At 43.3% G+C, this 22,475-nt stretch overlaps 1 protein-coding gene across 2 annotated transcripts in view; it reads right to left on the bottom strand.

Moving 5' to 3' along the window:
• ITGB8 (integrin subunit beta 8) overlaps positions 1–19,009 on the bottom strand; it is a 119,372-nt gene extending 100,363 nt beyond the window's left edge. For both annotated transcript variants that reach the window (XM_074268496.1, XM_074268497.1), the window contains exon 1: positions 18,561–19,009. In XM_074268496.1, the coding sequence (XP_074124597.1) occupies positions 18,561–18,693 (133 nt within the window). In that variant the 5' untranslated portion in view covers positions 18,694–19,009. The remainder of the gene's footprint in view (positions 1–18,560) is intronic.
• Positions 19,010–22,475: the final 3,466 nt, after the last annotated feature.

Raw genomic sequence — 22,475 nt, 5'->3', positions numbered from 1 at the left:
TCACCTTTCAGCCCTGGGACAGTGAGACTTACATCTCTTCTCTTTGGACATCACTTTTCTCCACTGGGAAGTAACAATGTTTGACCAGATGATCTCTAAGACCATTTCCTTTTCTAGAGCTACATATCTCTATATGATCACCGTAGCTCTATGTTTAATCAGCCAATCAACAAACCTTTATTAAGCATTGCTGAGTTCCAGGCATTATTTTAAGTGATAAGTATACATGTCCCTTTCCCTATAAAATAAATTCCAGACTTTTCCTATCATTTATAAGACCAAATACAAAAGGTTCTGTCTGATATTCAAAGCCCTTTATAACCCAGCCCCTTCCTACCTTTCGAGTCTTCTTATATAATACTCCCCTGTATATACTCTTAAGATTTATTGACTCTGGCTTCCTGGTTGTTCCCAGAAAAAGACTTTATTTCTCGCCTCAAGGAATTGTCCCCATGTGTCTGGAACGTTCTCTTTCTTCCTCTTAGTGGATTCCCTGGCTTTCTTTAAGGCCCAAAGAAAATGCCATCTTCTACAGAAAGTCTTGGCCAAGCACTCTTAATTTTAGTGCCTTCTCTATTAATTATTTCTTATTTATTCAGTAAATAATCCCTTTCTACTTGAAGACAGTTTTTTTTTTTTTCCTTCTTTTGTATTTCTAAAGCTTAGCACAGTGCCTGGCACAAAGAAGAATATTCATAAAAGCTTACTGACTGATTGAGAAAGGCAAAAATAATCCATGACCTCAAGAAACTTTCAAAGAGAAGCTCTAAGTTGACTCAGCAGAACCCATAATCATGGAATCACTTAGCCAACTGAGGAAGATTACAGAGGACAAAGGAAGGAGTCTAATATAATCAGATAGTTGTCTCTGAGTTCCTAAGGAACTTACTCTCCTGACCCAAGGAGGAGGTACTTCTGCTTTTTCCTTTGGGCTTTTCCAACCACTAGTCTCAGAAGAGATCTCAGAAGCTGTTAAGATCACTTTTCAGCTTTGTACATCCCCAACAGGTGGGAATCTTCAGACAAGATTGAGAAAGCTACTACCTCCTAAGAATGCCCCAAGTATACTAGATCATAGAGATTTTTTTTTAATCAAAGCTTTTTATTTTCAAAACATGTGCATGGGTAATTTTTCGACATTAACTCTTGTAAAACCTTGTGTTCCAATTCCTCTTCCCCCTTATCTTCTCCCCTCCCCTAGATGACAAGTAATCCAATTGATGTTAAGCATGGTAAAATATATGTTAAATCTAATATAGGCATGCATATTTATACACTTATCTTGCTGCAAGAGAAAAATCAAATCAAAATGGTAAAAATGAGAAAGAAAACAAAAGAGTGAAAATGCTGTGTGGTGATCCACACTCAGTTCCCACAGGCCTCTCTCTGGGTGTAGATGGATCTCTTCATCACAAGATCCTTGGGACTAGCCTCAATCATCTCACTATTGAGAAGAGCCACGTCCATCAGAATTGATCATTACAAAATCTTGTTGCCAAGTACAATGATCTGCTGGTTCTACTTACATCACTTAGCATCAGTTCATGCAAGTCTCTCCAGGCCTTTCTGAAATCAGACTGATAATGGTTTCTTATATAAAAATAATATTCCATAACTTTCATATCCCATAATTTATTCAGCCACATCCCAACTAACGGGCATCCACTCAGTTTCCAGTTTCCCACCATTACAAAGAGGACTGCCACAAATATTTTTGCACATGTGGGTCCTTTTCCTTCCTTTAAGATCTCTTTGGGATATAAGCCCAGTAGAAACACTGCTGGGTCAAAGGGTATGCACATTTTGATAGTCCTTTAGGTACAGTTCTAAGTCATAGGTTTAGGGCTAGAAAGGACTTGAAATGACATCTAGACTGGCCATCTTGAATGTATAGATGAGAGAGCTGAGCTTTCAAACAGGTTCAATAACTCTTGGGACCACACAGACTTAGAAAGAGCCAGAGCCAGGAATTCAGCTCTGGCTCCGAAGCTAATGAATAAACTTGTCTACAAGTTGAGTGGAATGCAATTATGAAACTGGGAAGAGCTTGAGAAAGATGACATAAATGGGAAGGAAAATTGTAATTTCTAACTTTCACATCCACTCAAGAATTTCTGGCTATCTGGAAGCTTTGCCAAGGAGATGGGACCACTGAAGTCCACTGAATTACATTAAGGAAACTAAATTTGAATCCTTAATCTGCCATTAATTTGTCATGTGACTGAGTCAATTGTGGAAGTCTCTCTAGGCCTCAGTTTTCCCATCTATGAAAAGAGGATAACAACTAACCCTTCCTAGGGTGGTTTTGAACATCAAGTCAAGTGATGAATTTGACAACTTATGAATTGTAAGAGTGTGAGCTGAATGATCCACAAGCCTGTCCTCTTAGCTTTTCCATCAGTTCTTAGAAGTTATCTCAAAGAATCAGGAAGACCCAGTTCAATTATTAATTTGTGATCTTGGACAACCCTTTCAGAATCTCAGTTTTTCCATGAGTACAGATAGAAAAAAACCACTACTTGTCTGCCCTTCCACACAGAGAGATTATCAGGAAAGCAAGGGCTTCATAAAGCATGTTCTTATTAATGCAGAGAATCAGTGGAGTAATGGAAGTCCAATTGATTCAGATGACCTAGGTTTTCTGTTGAGTAGCTCTCTATCCTTGAATCAGTCACTTATTTTCATGGTGGCTGGTCTAGAGTGTCAGCTTAAGAAACACATGCTTGTTGGTCAATTAATTCTTTGTGCTTCGGTTTCCAAATCTGTAAAACTCTGTTCATAATAACTGAACGTTTCAGGGTATTTGTTTTGAAACTCAAAGGAGATTAAAGCACTTTTATATTTAATAAAGTATGGTTTAACCATCCACTCTTTCAGTATTATATAATCCTTCTTGGTTCACTAAATTTCAACTCTGAAGCGGAAGAGGAGATGATGACATTTGTTTTGAGGCAATCACATGTCTTAGTAACCTACAGGGATGAGAACTACCAGGAATAAGACATCATCTGTAACATGATCTTCAGTAGAGTCTTGTTCCGATGCCTCCCTTGGGCATGGGTGTAACCTTGGGTAGCGAAAGACTATGCCAGGGCTGCCAGTCCAGCTGACAGCTGCTACTGAGCTGAAGAGGCTTGAATAAGAGCCTGATGAGGGACTATTAGCTACTGTCCAATGGTCCACCTAGTTAAGTTAGGAGAAGTTCATCATAATATTGGCCACAAGGGGGACTAATTTTTCAACTTTCAAGGATGGACCATCTATTAAGACATGGCGAGTTATGACTTATATTGGTGGAGAGAATGGATACCCCTCTTGGAGTCATACAGAAGCTTAAAATCAATCTTACCTAGATTTAATTAATTTATGGGATTTGCTTCTTCTATTATAGAATTAGGATTTTCAGTTACTTGTTTGGACATTCAGATGTTTGATAATGTATAATTAAAATGCTTTAAATTCATATTTTCATCTATTTCCTTTCAATATAACTAGGAGATATACAGGGAATAGAGAGAAGCTACTATTAGAAAGGTGGGGATAAAGCAACAATAACCCTATAGTCAGAGATAGGAAGCCTTTCGAGCTTTACCAAATGAATCAGTAACTCAGAAGAACCAGAGGTCAGGACTTAGGACTTTGCTTTCATATCACAAGGTGGGCTAATCTCCTTCTATACCAAGTTCATTATCAATGGCGTATCTTCACTAAGCTCTGCCCGTTTGTATCACAGATTAAAAAAAATGGCAAAGTGTCTAGCACTTGGTTTGACAAATGTTTTGTAAGATACTAGACTAAAAGGCACCCCTTTCGGTACTCTAGCACTGCAAGAAACTTCAGGAACCACCTAGTTCTACTCTTTTTTTCCAGATTAGAAACACAAAGTCAAAAGAATCAAGTTACTTTCCTGGGCTCATGCAGAGAATTTCTGCTAGAGTCAAGATATTAAAATCCAGGTTCCACAGATCTGGTGTCTATTGCTCTTTGTTATGTTTAGTGCTCTGCTGCTTGCTTACATCACCCACTTTCTCAGCTGCCCTTCCCCTCATTTTTCTTCATGGTGTTTTTCTCTGAGCCCAACCTTTGAAAACTAGAATAGAGCCCAGATAAGAACTTGAATGTTTTCAAGTCCAGGAGAAATCTGTTTTTGTGTTCTCAATTGCAGGGAAAACTTTCCATGGCTCCTCTCTCTTCAATTCTCCTTTCTCCTCTTTGGGGTCAAATGGAAGTTGCAGCAGAGAGCAGTACCAAAAAATGGTGAATTTGGTCAGAGAGTACTCCAGTGTTGTCAGCTCCGACCCATATGTCCTGGGCCAAGATACATCACCTCTACTGTCTAACATGGTCAGGCATTGAACATGCTGACCTTCTAAAGGGCCTTGTAGCTCCAGAGTTCCCATGATGCCATGGGTCAAAGAGGGACAGTGAAAGTTTTCAGGGGGATCAGCGTAGAAGGACCACTTGAACATATGGAATGTTGTAAAAAAAATGGTGTTTTATTTGGGAACCAAAGAGGGATTTGAAAAATACTTTTTAGAAGAACTTTTTTTCATGGAAATGCTTTCTATAATCACTGCCAGCACACAAACAAATATTGGCTTTGGGCTGAGTAGGAATAATGAAATATTTTAGCAAATGGCTTAATGCATCACTTCCACAAAACACACACACACACACACACACACACACACACACACACTCACAAACTTGTTACACAATGTTAAGTATTTGAAGAGCTATTTTTCTGTGCTTGGCAAGAAGACCAGAAGTAGAAGCAATGTTGCTAACAAGGAAGCCCTACAGAAAGTGTTGCTTTGGGAAGGGGTTGGGGCTTAATCTCTCAGGGGTTTCAGGCAAAATCTGGATTCTCATTTTCCAGCTATGGTCTAGTGAGGATTCACATTTAGGTGTTGCTTGGAATTGATGGCTACTCAAGTTCCTTCTGGCTCTGAGATTCTAGGGTTCTGGGATTGTCAGGCAAAATTTCTGCAGAACTGCAGCATTTACTCCATAGACACCCAGGTAAATACACTGACATTATCAGAATGTAAGCTCCTAGAGGACAAGATTGTATTTCTCTTTGCTTCTATCTATATCCTCAATGTTTATCATGGGCCTTGGCACATAGTAGGAGCTTAATAAATGCTTCTTGTTTTAACTGGTTTCTTGACTGTGATGTATTTTCCTAATTGAAAAGTTTAGGGTCTATACGCTTAGGTTTTTTGGCATATCAGTAGGTGGCTTGATTTGAAGCCTGGAAATCTCAGTATTATAGGGGAACATGCCATCATGCTCTTTGCAACTAGTTTACTGTGAAGGTCTGACTCCTTTGGGACACCGTGGCTCTGTACAGCAGGGGGAAGCTTACATAAGCAATTCATCATCAGCTAAAGCTTATATCTGAGGGCTACAAAGAATATTCAACTAGTATCTGGAGCTCTTGCAGGGCTTTTCAATTTACAAAATATTCTCTAAATATTATATAATTTGAACTTCAAAAAAATCACTCCTGGAGGTAGAAACATTTAATTTACAGATGTAAAAAAATCAGGCCCCGAATAGTTACATGACTTGGACAGGATCACACAGCTATTATGTGTCAAGAGTTCGAATCTGAACTTAGGCTTCTCCTGGCTTCAAGTCTAGTGCCCTCTTCACCTTATCACTCAGCCTTACATTAGTAGCCTGGATCAAAGAGGTAGAGAGTATGGGGGTCATTAAGCTTTCTTGCCATCTCCCTTTACCATGACTTTGTCAAAATGTAAAGCCATATAGATCATTTGATTTAGGTGCCTAGACACTGACCAATTAGTAAAGAGTCTTCTTGTTGGTGAATAATTTTTTAGTCATATCCAAGTCTCAGTGAACTCTTTTGGGAGGATTCTTGGCAGAGATACTGGAGTTATTTATCATTCTCTTCTCCAGCTCATTTTACAGATGAGGAAACTGAGGCAAATAGAGAGTGACTTGCCCAGGGCACACAGCTAGTACATATCTGAGGCCACATTTGAACCCAGATCTTCCAGATTTCAGGTCCAGTATACAATCCACTTCACTTCCTAGCTGCTCTGTAAGTAGTCAACTAATTAAAATCGTTGTTTGTTTTTTTGAGCAAAGAATACCTCAGCTTATCTGAAAATCAAAGTAAAGAACCATTCAGTCAACACGCATTAATTGAGAACTTATTTTGTTTAAAGTACTCCCCTAAGCAGTGAGAAAGACAGCATGTGGTCACTGCCTTCAAGGACTTCACATTCTAATGGGAGAAATGAGTAAATAATTATGCAAGATAGATACAGTGTAATGGAAATTACAGAATCTAAAAGCTAGGAGAGATCTCAGAGGTCATTCAGTCCAACCCAAACCCTTCATGAAATCCCCATTTTAATATACTCAAACAATGGTTTTGCATTTCCAGTCTGTGGGCCTCCAGTGAGAAGCAATCCATGATATCATCTCCCAGTGATTGTGTAGGTGTAAAATCTGAATTTTAATCTAACCTAAAATTTTAGGCATAAAAATCTGAAGTTTGGAGTAAAAGGCCTCTGAGTTCCCTTTCAGCTCTTGACACCACTTTGAATTTTTAGATGGAATCTTCCAATGCACTGACACTCCTTTCAACATGTAACCTTTATATATTTTATCGTATATTATATATTTATATATAATATAACATATTATATATTTCCCCAGTGCACTCCTTCAAAGATCCAGCTGAAAACATAGCCTTGATCTTTATACAGAGGAGCAAGGTGGAAGAATCCAATATTCCTAGCATATCAATTGGATAATCCAAAGCAGTTCTCTTTCCAGAGGGAGTATCCACTATTTCTGCAAATTATTAGACTGTAAATTTCTTGAGAGCAGGGACTATCTCTTTTTCTCATCTCTATCCCCAGTGCTTAAAATAGTGCCAATCACAAGGTTAGTTCTATAAATAAACAATAATTGTTTGAATTGAATTGAGTGAGAATCCTCCTATCTTAAAGACCACCGAGAAGGAGGACTCAGAAATAACTACCAGAAGAACCTCAGGCTGTGTCCCACCTCCTCTTCCATTGTATCCAAAAAGGTAAAGGAATAGCAGCATCATTTTATTGGTAGAGGAAAACCATTGTTTTCATCCAGAGTAAAGAAGTCTAATTTAGACATAAAAGCCTCAAAAATCAGTCATAAGAAGACAGTCCACAGAAGACAAAATGAGATTAGGAAGCCTGATTTGCTATCTTTTTTTTTTCTATAAATAACTTTATTTTTGCAATGAAGCATAAAGATGGTAGCTCTCCTTTGGAAAGCGACAATCTTGGCTCAAACCACTATTGCTGGATGGGCGATCAGGAAGCACTGAAAGATTAACAGGCTACAAGAAGCCATCCAGGGAACTGACCTTTGCTATGGATTAAAAGCCTTTTTTATCTCTTGGGATAGCAGCATCTGTGTCAGGCAAGTGGGGCTAGAGCCAAGGATGACCCAACTGATCAAGTTCTCATATCACTTATTCATCAAGAAAATTGTAGAGAAGGTTGAGAAAAGATGCTTTAAATGAATGACTCTGTTTCTGCAACTTCTGCAAGGGGGCTTGGTTCAAAGAGGGCTGCTCTAACCACTTTTGCTTAATTATAAACAACATAAAGATTATACTACAAGTCAAATACATGGTTTCTCTATTTCCAAGGAACATGGCTACTTTTTGAGAAATTCCATGCCAGAGATACTCATTTAGAATAGTGGGGGGAGGGATCAAAATGCTGGCTTTAAATTGTCAATAAAGTGACTTTGGGTAGGAAAAGAATGGGGTTGAAATAAACATCTACATGGTACACATCTAGCAAGAAGGCTAAATGATTTTTTGGGGCTGAGGACAAATCAATATAAACAGGTGGGTTTTTTAAACTCTCTAATGGCTAGGAAATATTATCATTTTCCCCAAATATTTAATGTCTTTGGAAGAAAGTTTATTGAGAGATGTCAAAAAGAAACTGGAAAAAATGGCGCTGGATTTTTTATTTCTTGATTAAATATTTTCTTTTTGGACTTAGCAAAAGCAAAGCTAGAGGAAAACTCAACTTGGCAGCCAAAGCCCTTCACAGTCTGGCCCCAGCCCTCCTTTCCAGGATCATTACACATTATTCCTCTTCCCACATTCTCCATTCCAGCCAAACTGGCCAAGTTGGTCTTCCTGAACTCAACATCATATCTTTCAACCCCAGGCATCTGCCCAGGTTGTCCGTTCTCAGTCAGCCAGCTAGAATCCTAAACTTCCTTCAGGGCCAGTTCCAAGAGGAAGACTCAAAATCTTCTAGTTTTTAGAGCCCCTTCCTTCTCAAATTATCAGATACATTTTTAGCTGCATAAATGTAACTCTCCCAGCTCATATCACTTAAAAACTTAAGAAGGAAAGAGCTCAGATTGTATTTTGTATCCTTGGCATTTATAACTATTCTCTGAAAACTCTAGGAGCTTAATAAATGCTTTTGGGGCTTGATTATCTTTTTTAGGTACTTTGAAGATTAAGTATAGATTTTTCTTTTGTACTGTTTCCCTACATCTATTTAACATACTAGCTAGGTGCAATTCCTATCTAATAATGTACTTTGAGGGAAGGGAAATTTATTTAAACAATAAGTCAAAAGAAACAATTATTCATAACGTAGACACATATGTAGAGGCAATCATGTTAATCAATTCCTAAGTTAAATCCAAAGATTGGATCTGATTTGGGAGTGGAGAATGTGCTACAAGTCTCCCCCACCCCACTATCTCTGCAGCTATTAGTACCTTAGATAAGAGTTGATGATATGTAATCCCACTTTTATCAAGGCCAAGAGGAGATAGGGATACAGACACCAATATTAACCAAGAAGATGCTCTGGTAGTTCCTTTCTTGTTTCTGGTGAAAGTGCTATTGGCTATTTTCTCTAAAAAATTGTTGCTTGACCTGGAAAAACTTAGCTGAACTGAGGCTGAGTGAAGTGAACCAAGAGAAAACACTGTATATAGTAACAACAAGATTATGTGATAATTAACTATGATGGACTTTGTCCTTCTCAGCAAGGTGATGATTCAAGCTAAAATCATGGGATGGAAAATGGCATCCACATCCAGAGAGAGAACTATGGATCCTGAGTACAGATTAAAGCTTAATATTTTCACCTTTTTAATGTTTGTTTGATTTTTCTTTCTCGTGGCTTTTTCCCTTTTGATCTGATTTTTCTTGCACAAGACACGTTTGGAAATATGTTTAAAAGAATTGAACTTATTTAACCTATATCCGATTGACTGCTGTCTTGGAGAGGGGGCAGGGGAAGGGAAGGAGAAGAAATTGGAACACAAAATTTTTTAAATGAATGTTGAAAACTGTCTTTACATGTATTTGGAAAAATAAAATGCTATTGAATTTTTAAAGTTGTTTGGTCTTTTATTTTTGTTTATTTCTTAGGGAAAACATAACCTATATTTTTTCACTTTTTTTGAGTCTGTATTATTAAATCCAGTGCCTGATATATAGCAAGAACTTAATGCTTGTTGACCTGACTTGATTTATTTTGTATTTCTTTGGAATTTACTAAGTTCCAACATGGGTATTGATGCTGTGATTTTATTGGTCTCTTCATAGAGTGCTCCCAAGTGAGGAACTTCCCTCTGCCAATACAGAAAGCATCTTCTCTGCAATTTAGAAAGTTATCTTTAGATCTCTGGGAGACAAGTGCCCCAAATCATACAGATATGATGTGTCAAAGGGAAGACTTGAACTCAAGACTTTCCAACCTCTCTATTCATAATACTTCCTCTGTGGACCTTTGATTGTTCCATTGATGTTGTATTACTTCCTAACAATTTAAGCCCCTTGAAGGTAGGGACGGTTTCATTTATGTTTTTGAAAGTTGTGTCGAATTGAGCTGGATGAGAGAAGAGGGAAAATCTGATTTGAAGGAAGACAGACTCTGTTTGGGCTTGAGGAGCCATGAGACTCTGATGACAAGATTGATAAGGAAACTAAGGAACTCCAGCCCCAAAAGAAGGTGTAGATGTGACCGTCCTGTGGCAACAGCTGTCTGTTGAATAAATGAGGGACCATATGCTTGAGAACTGCCGTATTTACCTTATGTTCATCTGCTCTTGCCTACATAAATCCTCATGTCCCTGGCTTTGAGCCTATGAAAGATTGATTGCACGTCCACCATTGTACGAATATGAGCGATGTTTCAAAAAAAATGATCTACCCAGCCCTGAGTAGACAGAATATGTGTGGCCTCCCACCTTGTACTGCTGAGCCAGCCCGCCCACCTTCCTTCTCCTGCCAGATGCCCAGGCTCTCAGGATCCTGCTCAGGATCTGTCTCTGGGGAAAATAGCCTACTAAGCTAATTCACACTAAGGTGTGAGTGACCATGCGTTGTTTTAAAGGGGAATTATCTAGAGAGAACAACACATAATTGATCTCTAATGTTGACATTTGGGAAATAAAAGGGACATTTTAGTGTTCCTCAAAGGACTCGCTGGTGATGACTATCCATCTTTTTACTCAGGCAAGGTCTCTTAGCTTATCAAACACTCTCTACTTCTGCCAACATTTCAAACAAAAGACTGTTCTTCTGAAAGCCTGTTTTAGGTAGCTTGTTTGGAAAGCTAGAATTCCTCAGTGTTGCCTTTCAAAAAAGACCTTTGTCTTAAGGATGCCCAGACTTCCAAGAGCTAGTAAAGAGACTCTTAAATGCAAAGTTAATGAGCACAGTTGTTGGAGTCCTAAGTCTCCAGGCACATGTATCTGGACCTTGCCTGACACAAAATTCTCTGCTTTCATTCTCACTTATCATTGTTTTTTGTTGTTGTAATGGTTGTTGTTTAGTCATGTCTGATTCTTTGTGACCCCATTTGGGGTTTTCTTGGCAAAGATAGTGAAATGGTTTGTCATTTCCTTCTCCATCTTGTTTTACAGAGAAGGAAACTGAGGCAAATGGGGGTGATGTGACTTTCCCAGGCTCACATAGCTATTAAGGGTCTGAGGACAGATTTGAAGTCAGGAGGATGAGTCTTCTTGATTTCAGGTCCAGTTCTTTTTTCTTCTTGTTTACATGTGAGAAACTGACTATACAAAAGGAACCCTTAGATGGAGTGAAAAGAATACTTGTTGGGCACCACAAGTCCTAGGTTCAAATCCTGACTCTGCCATTTGCTTCCATTTAGATTATCTATCATTTAGATAGATTACCCGTTTTTTTTTTTTTTTTTCTTTTTTCTGAGGCTGGGGTTAAGTGACTTGCCCAGGGTCACACAGCTAGGGAGTGTTAAGTGTCTGAGACCAGATTTGAACTCAGGTCCTCCTGAATTCAGGGCTGGTGCTCTATCCACTGTGCCACCCAGCTGCCCCCCTTGCCATTTGCTTTCTATGAAATCTGGGATACAGCCCTTCCTTCCCCCATAGCTTCCTCATTTATTAAAATTAAGAAATTGACTAAAATGATGTTGTAGAACCTTTCAAGTTCAAAACAGATGAATGAGAAAGGTCATTGTCAAGAAAGAAAATAGTTTGGTCAATGACTATAATATGACAAATGATCAGCCAAGGAAGGAAAAAATACCATTTTGCCTGAGCTATCCCAGCATTCTTTAAGGAAATGACCAGTTCTGAAATTCATGATTTTAAGACCTCACATACAAATAGCATGAATACTTTGGTATGACAAGTACATTACCCAATTTTACATAGACTATTGGTGTACATGTTTTATTTCTGAAGTTTAGCTTTACCATAATATTCATCTGATGTCAAATATATTTAGCAAGCAAATAGTCAAAACAGCTTTTAACATGTATTAGCTAAATTTCAGCCATGAATTAAGTTGCACATTAACTATTTTATAGTTTTGGTGTTTTTCTCATTCTATAACTTTGACTTAGAGAGAATAGAAAAAAATAACATCAATGAATGATCCAGATTATAGACATTTGATGAAAAGATCCTTAAAAGCCCATGAATTCTTTGACTGTGAATCTCCTCAGAGCCAAGTACAATGTTCTCCACATCCTAGATAATCTGTATTTGTTGAGTGAGTTATTATTGTTTTGAAGAATAATCTCATGTCTATTTTATAGGATGGATTCATAATCCTGTGAATTCTAAGGATCAAGACGTGGGTAGGATCTTTAAGTCATTTAGTTCCAAAGTGAGACCAGGGAGCTCTTTCACTCTCTCTCTCTCTCTCTCTCTCTCTCTCTCTCTCTCTCTCTCTCTCTCTCTCTCTCTCTCTCTCTCTCTCTCTCATTAATTGTTTTTATTTACCAGATATATGCATGGGTAATTTTACAACATTGACAATTGCCAAACCTTTTGTTCTAATTTTTCCCCTCCTTCCCCACCCCCCACTCAGATGGCAGGTTGACCAATACATGTTACATATGTTAAAGTATAAATTAAATACAACATTATGTATGCATGTCCAAACAGTTGTTTTGAGAGCTCACTTTTCTAAGATAAAAAGGTAATAAAGGGCAGAGTGTGGATTTGAATTTTAAATTGTGTTCTTCACTCTATTCCCTACATTGTTCTTACCCTCTAATCTGATAAATAAATCCTAACACAAGTAAATTTAAACAAGAGAACAAGCATTTGTTAAATACCTACTTTGGGCTATGTACTTTACAATATTATTTCATTTGATCCTCACAATAACCCTGGGAAGTAGCTGTTATTATTATCTCCATTTAACAAATGAAGACTTTGGGGCAGAAGGAGATTGAATGACATACTCCAAATCACACAGATACTAATTGTCCGAAACCAATTTAATCTTATATCTTCCTCATTTCAGGGGCTGTGTTCTCTTCCTTGTACTATCTGGCTGACACCTATTTACTAAGTATAAATCATATGAATTATTTTGACTGATTGATTTCTATTTAAAATCAACCCTAGGATTTTATTGATGTGGAGCACTCTGTATAAGAAATCCCCTCTCACTGCAGATCAGCAACTCATCTCCAGTGTACATTTTGAGGGAATTACTCCAACTCTATTGTATCATTTAATTGACTGATTTCTTTTTTGTTTATTCATTTGAATTATCATGAATCCTTGAAGTAAATTACAGAACTGGAGTAAATTGATGAATACTGAGGTCACCAGATGAGGCAAAGCAGTGGATGGAATAATGGACCAGGACTTCAGAAAACCTGCATTCAAGTTTCACCATTGACATTTACCAGTAGGAACAAATTAACTGACTGAACCTCGGGCAACTAAGAATAGAATTAATTTAAAAAAAACAGGTCTAGAGGATCATAGGAATGTATATTAGAACTGAAATGACATCAAGTGCAAAATCTTCATTTCACAAATAAGAAATTGAAGAGCATATCATTCTGTACAAACCTTCACTTGATTCTTCCTTCCCTACTATCACTCTACATCTCTTCTTCACTTTGTACTAAAATACTCAAAAAGTGCCCATATCACAGGACTGGTTAAGTGAGTCAAGACTTTCAATGAGATCCTTTGATTTTAAATCTAGGGTTCTAGAATATACTACTTAAAGTTTTGTTTTTATCTTTGAATTCTCTTGGCAAAATTCAGCCTAGGATAAGAGGTTAATAAAAGCTAGTTATATTGAATGGAAAAGGTGTTATCTGCCTTAGTTGAGAGAGTTTACCACTAATATTCTCTTTGAAATTAAATTAAGTACCTGGCACATAGTAGGTATTTAATATTTACTGATTATTAAATATATACCTCAGGACCTGCAAGTCTACAGTCTAAGTATTTCAGTGTACTTTGATTTTGAAATTCTAAAGATACATAGCTATGTTTATTTTAAGAATTTCGAAATTTCCAGATGATGCATCAACATAACACAGTGAACTGCCTCAGAGCAAGAAAGATTTGGATTCAAGTCCAGCTTCATCAGTCAGTCAATAAACAATTGAGTGACTGCCTACTGATATAAATGTGTGTGTGTGTGTGTGTGTGTGTGTCTGTGTGTGTGTGTCTGTGTGTGTGTGTGTGTGTGTGTGTGTGTGTGTGTGAGAGAGAGAGAGAGAGAGAGAGAGAGAGAGAGAGAGAGAGAGAGAGAGAGAGAGAGAGAGAGAGAGAAGCTAGATATAGCTTAAATAGAAAATAATTAAGAGAGGAAAGGCACTAAAATGGAGAGCACTGGGGAAACCTGTAGAAGAAGGAATTTTAGTTCCAACTTAAAGAAAGCTAGTAGAAAGAAATGAGAAAGGAAAGAAGTCAGAACATGGAGAAACTGTCCAGAGCTGTGAGAGATGGAGTATCTTGTTCATGGAACAGCCAGGAGGCTGGTGTAACTAGATGGAAGAGGACACATTGTGGGGTAAAATGAGAAGGCTGGAAAAGTAACAAGAGGCTAGGTTATGAAAGGCTTTGATCGCCAAACAGAAGGTTTTGTACTTTATTCTGGATGTGTTAGGAAGCCCCTGGAGTTTTCTGAGTAGGGGGTGGAGATGTCATGGTCAGATCTACCCCTTTGTTGGCTGAATGGATAATGGAGTGGAGTAGGAAGAAGCTGAGGCAGGGGGAACAGTGAGTGATTATGGTAGTAATCAAGGCTTGGAGTGATGAGGGACTTCATCAGGTTTAGAGAAAAAAGGAGCACATGTGAGAGATGCTTCAAAGGGGAAATTGGTAGGCCTTGACAACAACTTGGACATAGGGAGTGAGAGATAGGAAGAGTCCAGAATGACTCTTAGAATATGAGTCTGAAAGACTGGCAGGACAGTATTGCCCTCTATAGTGTTACAGAAGGTAGGAGGTGCGAAGGGATTTTTTCATGGGGGAGACTATCAGGTTCCATTTTGGACTTTTTAAGTTTGATTTGTCTATCTGACATCCAGTTTGGGATGTTGAAAAGTAGCTGCAGGAGCAAGAAAGCAGATAGTTAGGGGCAGGATAGGTAGATAAGAGAATCATCAGCCTGGATATGATGATTAAAGCCATAGAGACTAACAAAATCACTAAGTGAAGAGTGGGAGAAGAGAACAGAGTCCCCCATGGGATACCTACATTTAGCAGGTGTGATCTGGAGGAGGAACCAGCAATGGAGCTAGAGCAGGAGTATTCAGGTAAGTAGGAGTGTTGCTGGGGAGCATTTGGTTCCCAGGCAGAGTGAGAACACTCCCACAGGAATCTCTTTAAGTCTCTCTTTTGTTTCACCAAAGCTTTTGTTTCACCAAAAAGCATAGGCAACTAATTGGCTATTAGGGTTGGGAGAAAGCAAGCTTTTATATCAAAATTCTGGCTCTAAAGTATGTTAGGGATATGAAAGCTGCTAAAAACAGATTCTTTTTTTTTCTTTTTTCTTTCTTTTTTTTTTCCCCAGACAGTAGCCTAGCCACAGGATCTGTTAAAACAGAGTTGGTCAAAACAGCAATTGGTTGCTTGGGTTCAAGGAATAGCTTATGGGGCAAGTGTTCCTTCTGTGGGCTCAGCAAATATATATAAATATCTATATATTATCTAAATATTTAAATATATAATATACATTATATATAAAATAAATATAAAATATTTTATATATATATATATATATATATATATATATATATACATATATACACTTATCTTAGTGATTTGGGAAAAGGTTTCTGTAAGTGATTTTCCTAAGCTACTCTAGGGACCACAGTCAGAGTCCAGCATGTCCCCCACAGGAAGAAAAGTAGGTTAGAGTGGTTTTTGGAAAACCTTGAGAAAAAAAAAAAGAGTATCATGGAGGAGAAAGTAATCAACAGTATCAGGAGGCAGAGAAGTTAAAGAGAACGAGGACTGAGAAATAGCCATTGGATTAGTTGAGTAAAAGATTGATACCTTGGGAAAGAGCAATTTCTATAGACTGGGGAGCTAGATTGTAAGGGGTTAAGAAGAGAATGAAAGGAAAGAAAGGGGGTATATTTTAGATGCATTTTTTGAGGATTTTAGTACAAAGTGAAGAAGAAATGTAGAGTGATAGTAGGGATGGAAGAATCAAGTGAAGGTTTGTACAGGATGGAGAAAACATGAAAAGGATTTTAGACAGCTAGGAAGTGAGCCAGAAGGGAGGGAGAGATTGAAAATAAGTAATCGAGGAGAGATGCCAGAGGAGGCAATCTATTTATGGAGATAGGTTGAATGAGATTGCTTAGACCTGTAGAGGGGTTAGCCCAGTAAGGAGTAAGGCATGTAAGACAGAGGGGAAGGAGGAAAAAGAGGCAGAAAGCATCTGAGTGATAGGGTAGAAGGGTTTGAGCAAAAGGGGAGCAAATAGCTTCAAAGTTGTTCCATAAAATCTGAGGCAAAAATCTTAGTTCCAAGGATGGGTAGGTGAGTTTGAGGAGGGATGAGAAACTTTAGCTCTATGTCATATTCTGCTAGTGTCCCAAATGACTGTAAGATCATTAGATATAGAGAAGGTGCCCATCTTCATTAGGAGAGACAATTCCTTACTAAAAACTCCACACACACACACACACACACACACACACACACACGCATGCACGTACGCACACCAGGTCCCCTTCTCAAGCCCTAACCCTAAAATATAGATCTGCAGATCAGAAAACTTTTGCACACTGTTAAGAGTTATGGATAGAAAGCTGTGGAGAGGTTGAACATACAACCCAGTCATCAACAAGTACTTCTTATGTTTCAGAAGGAACTTGCTCAAACTACAGGTGCAAGGGATCTCAGTGACAGCATCCAATATCTCAAGGGGCTCCCAAAATGATCCTAAGGTTTGCAAAACACCTAGAGTGAAAATGATGGAGAGCACTAATACATTTCCTTCAACCAAACAATTAACCCCTTCTCCCCCTCTAGCCCAAGTGACCTTGACTTTATGGGCACTCTTCCAAGCTTAGCATGTTTTTACATGGAAAAAGTCACCTTGTTAGTGTCTCTTGAAATGGAACTGAAAGGTAGTATGTGGAAATACACCCTATTTTCTTTCATTGGTTTGGTCATCAATTATGCTGAATGCTGTACTTTTCCTCACTCTATAAATGTTATTTTAAAATCACAGAAGTAGCCCCCCCCCAAAAAAAAAATAACCACAAGGAAAAGCCATTTTAATTGCCATTTTTTATATGATGCTGGATGGAGGAGGAAATCTCAGGGAATAAAATAGTCCTCAATTATAGCTGAAACTATTTAGGGAAGCTAAACTCCCTAAAGAAGACTAATGGTGATTCCATTATAAATCTCATTTTATAGGGTTAAGACTTGGTCATTTTAATTAGCTTCATGCAGAAAACTTGGCAGAGTCCAAGGGTAGGAGTTGATTTTATTCTACAAAATAACTCCCATTAACTAAGCATCCCCAGCTCTTAGGAGGTCAATGGAAGGTGCTCCTGGGACTGCTAAGTAAAGGTTAACATCAAAATTCAAAAAGTACACCCTGGCAAAGTTATGACTATAAATGAGACCAACTTAATTGTTTTTAAACCATAATTGAAATGTGGATAAAGGAAGGAGCCAAGAGAGCCTTCAGGTCTCGATATTAGGATTTAAGACCGGAAACCAGGTCGAATTGAAAGGGGAGTCTTTCCTATTCACTTCACTGAACCTCAGTTTCTTCCTCTGTAAAATAGGATATTATTAATATGTGTGTTCCCTAGTTTATGGGATTCAGGGAGGTTGGAGTGAAGGTCCTTTGGAGAAAGAGAGCAGACAGTAAAGTCTGCCCTAGTCCATGAGAATTACTGTGTCAGACTTGCAGGGGTTCGAGGGACAGATTAGGGATTGTGGGTAGGACTTTGGAAGTCATTTATCCACCCAGTCCTCTTCCAGGTGAGCCAACTGAAGGCCAGAGAGTTCAAAGTCACTTGCCAGAGGAATGAGTGAAAGCCAGGCCTTCCGAGTGCAGCCAGTGCTGTTCCCTTCTCCCCCGCCCCCCCCAGGCTCGGCAGTAGTGTGCTTATTAGGGTGGATATAATGTTGAAGTGACAGTTCTCAGTTAAAAGTCAGAGCAGTGAAGTGGAAAGAATGCTGGATTTGGAGGCAAAGCTCGTGGGTTCACTCCGACTTTCCCCCCGAGGATTTAAGGCATTTCCCCTCACTGAGGCTCAGTTTCCCCATCTGTAAAATGAAAAGGCTTCTCAGATCCCCTCCACGGATGGATGTAGGGCCAAGGACAGCGGCCGAGTCCTCAGCCCCGGGCTCAGTAAGTGAGGATTGGGGCCGGGAAGCTAGTGCATCGGTCTCCAGGAGACCCGGATCGGCTCCCTAGGTTTCAGGCGCTTTGTCTCCCGAGCAAACAAAGCTGGCCTCCGGGCTCTCTCTTCGTGCCCTCCCCACTCCCCGGCCCCGAGAGAAGGAGACCCGCTGCACCTGGCCCCGTGGAGGCACCTGTTTCGGGACCTCCCGGGCTGGGGGGGAGGGGCGGCGCAAGCCAGGGGCCAGCTGTGCAGCCAGCCACTGGGAAGCGTGTCCCGAGTGAGTGGCGGTGGCTCGGGCTCGCCCCCGAGCGAGCGAGTCGCTCCTCTTTACCTGGCGCCAGTGCCAGCGGACTGGCAGGGAACGCGCCCCCCCGCGCCCAGGCTGTGCCACGCTGCCCGCAGAGGCAGGCCACTTACCACTGCCGTGTCCCAGTCCGAAAGCCACGGAGATGAGGCAGGCGGCTCCCAGCACGGGCCCCGGAGCCGGGCGGCCCTTGTGCAGGCACAGCATGCCGGCGGCGGTCCAGAGCGCCAAGGCCGAGCCCCACATCGCTGGCAGCGCCCGGCGGGCGGCCCCTCCCGGCCGCTGCCTTCAAGTCTCGGGACTCGTCTCCCGCCTCGGGCCGGGACAGCCCGGCGGGGAAGTCCTCGGGCCAACTTTCAGTCCCGCGTCGCTTCCCGGCCGCGGCGGGGGTCGGTGCCTCGCGGCGCCCTCTGGGCAGGGAGCGGGGCCGGGGCCCGAGCGGGGCACAGCATGTCAGGACGACCGCAGGAATCCGGGCGCTTCGCACAATGGGCTCGGGAGCTTGGCCGGAGCGCGAAGGCGAGGCGGAGGCGGGGGGCCGGCGGGGGCGGAGAGGGGCGGCCGGCTCAGCCCGGCCGGGGCCCGCGGCGGCGGCGGCGGCGGCGGTGGCAGCGGCGGCGGAGGAGGGCAGCGGCGGGCGGTCCCGCTTCATTCAGAGCGAGCCGCGGAGCCAGCGCGCGGGGGCCGGCTCGGCTGCCCGCGCCCCAGCCCCCGCCCGGCCGGCCCGGGACAAAGGGCTTTTGTTCCGAGCCTCTGCCCGCGGCCGCCCCCGACGGAGCTGCAGCCGCATAAATCAGCTCCGCCGGGAGTTGGCCCCAAACAAAGCGCCCGGGGGGAGAGGCGGGGGGCCGCGGGGAGAGGCGCCCGGCAGATGGGGGGGAGGCGGGGGCGAGATCTCACCCAAGCGCAGGGAACGGACCGTCCGCGGCTGGGGAAGGGAGAGGCTGCGAGCCACAGGTGGGCAGTCCCGCCAAACTTGCGCTCCTGCTGCTTCTCGGCCTCGGGGACCCTGGCGGAGGGAAGGAGCGCCCCCCCAAAGAGGAGCCCGGCTCGGGCGGGAGCTGCTCAGGGCGGGCACGGAACCGGGGGCGCCTCCGGGCTGGCAGCGGCGGCGCGCAGGACCCGCTCCTGTCCAGGCGCCCGAGCGGCCCGACGGCGACTGTCCGGGCAGGCGGGCGGCCGAGGCTGCTTTGGAGCCTAGGTGAAGGGGGCGGGCGCGGGGGGTGTGGTGGGGCGAGAGGGGCCCCGGGTACGTCCCGAGGGGAGAGGTAAGAGGAGGCTGGGCTCCCCTCCTCCCCCCCACCCCCTTCCTCCTCCTTCCTTCGCGCCGGGAGCGAGAGAGAACGGAGAGGCGCTCGCGCTGTCCAGGCGCACTAGCCCCCAGCGCCCGGGGGCCTGAGCGCAGCTGGGGAGGGGGCAGCTCCCGCAGCGGGGGGCGGGGGGGCGGGGCTGCTGCGCGGGAGGGGCTCGTGGCTGCGCCCAGATAGTCCCGTCCCGGCCCCGGGCGGCCCGGGACCCGGCGACTCCGGCGGCTTGGCAGTTGCTAAGAGACGGCGCGGGTTCCACCGCGACCCGGAGATCTGGGCTGGAGCAGCGGCGGCCGCGGGCGCGTGGGCGGGACATTGGTGAAGCATGAAGTCACCGGCCCACACTCTTTCTTTGTTTTGCTCAGCCCTGCCTGTGTGTGTGTGTGTGTGTGTGTGTGTGTGTGTGTGTGTGTGTGTGTGTGTGTGTGTGTGTGTAAGAGTTTTCTCTCCCTCCCTCCCCCGGCCCCCTCTCCCCGGGTCTCCCAGTGGCTGGACTGTGGCCACCCGGCCCCGGCAGCAGCATCTCCCCCTCCGATCCCGCCGGCTTCCCGGAGCCTCCTGCCTGAGGGGCTGCAGCCCGCGTCCCCGCGTCCCCGCCTCCCCGTCCGGCCGCCGCTCGGATGTACTCACTGCCTGGAGCCGCTCCCCCAGGCAGGGGGCATCCCGACCGCTGGCAACGTGCCCGGAGTCACACCGAGCGCCCCTGCCCCCCAACGCCGCGCCTCCCAGCCCGGAGGCCGGAGTGGCCCGGGACAGAGGGCCCGCTCTGCCCCGCCGGCAGCCCGCCCCTCCCCCTGCCGGCCTTAGGCCCTCCGCTCCGGGCCAGCCCGCGCTCCGGCTCCGCGCCCCTTTTAAAGCTGGCTCAGCCTTGTCCTTCCCCCCCCCCCCTTCAATGTAGCCCGAGATCCCAGCGGCCGAGGGAACGCGGAGCTTAGAGACCCTGCCTTGGCCGTCAGGGGAAAGAGACCTCAGAGGGACAGACAGGCACAGACCCAGAGGGAGACTGAGACTCAGAGAGAAGCTGCTGACCTTTTCAGTAGGCTGCGGAGAGAAATGAGGAAGCTCTGTGAATGCAGCCTGTCCCCGAGCCCTTTCGCCAGCACCCTCCAACTATGGCCACGGTGGGAGCCCCCCCTCATTCCCCACCAGTTGTTTTTCTTCTTTTAAAGGTATCAGTTAAATAGCCTTGTCCTGTACCAGGTCCCCCAGCCTCTTAATTGACTGTCTCCATCAAAAGCTTTTGGGGGACCTCTTGGAGCAGGTCAAGAAGAAAAGCTGTTAGTTCTCTATCCCAGCAATCTGGTGAAGTGGAAACCAAGGAGAGTTGGAAGCGGCAACCTTGCCCTTCCTTCCTTCTTCCCTCCCTTCCCTTCCCTTCCTTCCTTCCTTCACTCCCTTCCCTTCCTTCCTTCCTTCCTTCCTTCCTTCCTTCCTTCCTTCCTTCCTTCCTTCCTTCCTTCCTTCCTTCCTTCCTTCCTTCCTTCCTTCCTTCCTTCCTTCCTTCCTTCCTTCCTTCCTTCCTTCCTTCCTTCCTTCCTTCCTTCCTTCCTTCCTTCCTTCCTTCCTTCCATATCAATGCACATATGACAATTCAGAAGAACATAGTTTTCCCTTTATCCCCCTCAAGAATCTTGGATCTAATTGCTTTGAAATCTCCCTTCAATAATAAGGAGCCCAACTGACGGATGGCTTCTTATGCTCTTCACTCTTCTCCATGGTCTCTCCTGGGCCGCCCTCTCAAATAGTGCAGGTCTCCTTCCTAAGTCTTCCTGAAAATCAGAGTTCAAAGTAAATAGAAGGTGAGGGGACCTAACAGGTAAGGGCACCTAATAGGTCCCTGGGAAGTAACACTTGAGTTTGAGTCTTGAAGCTACTTTCAATAGGGTCATAGAACCTGGAACATTAAAAGACTCTAGAGAGCATTTAATTAAAGTCCTTCTTGTTTTCATATGGTAAAACTTCAGGCTAAAGAGATCCTGTGCCTTGTCCTAAGGAAGGACTGGCATCTAACCCCCGGGGCTGCTGAAACTTCAGTCCACTGACTTCTCCACTCAAATATGATGCTCATTTAAAGCTTCTGTTTCCTCTGGAAACTGGACAAATTTCTGGAAAATGAAGGGGTGCAGCTCTGTGATCACGGAGCACCCTTGGAGCTCAAAGCCCCCGGCTTTATGACCAGAAGTTTCCGCACTGGTATTTGGAGGTAATTGCTAAGTAGGCGGCTCTGTTTTCTCTTGCCTAATTGCTAACTGAGAGAGTGGAAAGTACCAAAGTAAGTGGCCTCCTGCCCAGAAAAGTCCCCCAGTTCAGGTGTTGTGCTTTGTGTCCACAAAGTAGGTGAGAAAACAGAAGCCAAAAGATGCTTGGCAATAGGTCCCTCATGAGCCGTCACAAAGGGGTTACAGTGAAACAGGTGTGTAGCTTTTCTTCCAAATCAACCCTTCTTCCTAACTTCCTTTTTTTCTGTAGAAGGCACCCCCATTTTTCTCAGGCTCACAACCTGAGAGTCAGACATCTGCTCTTTATTCTCATCTACACCCCCTACCCAATCAGTCATCAGGTCCTGTCCATTCTGCTTCCAAAATTCTTTGTAGAATTTTCCTACCTGCTCATCTATCCCATTTTCTTTACTCACTGGGCCCCGCCCTAATTCAGTCCCTCATCAGTTACAATAACCTCCTAATAGGTGCCCCTGCCTCTAGTCTTTCTCCTCTCCCCCTT

This window comes from Sminthopsis crassicaudata, chromosome 5 (genome assembly GCF_048593235.1).
Source record: "Sminthopsis crassicaudata isolate SCR6 chromosome 5, ASM4859323v1, whole genome shotgun sequence".
Lineage (NCBI taxonomy): Eukaryota > Metazoa > Chordata > Mammalia > Dasyuromorphia > Dasyuridae > Sminthopsis > Sminthopsis crassicaudata.
The sequence above is the reverse complement of the archived record's forward strand: the minus strand, read 5'-3'. Positions and strand labels throughout refer to the sequence as shown.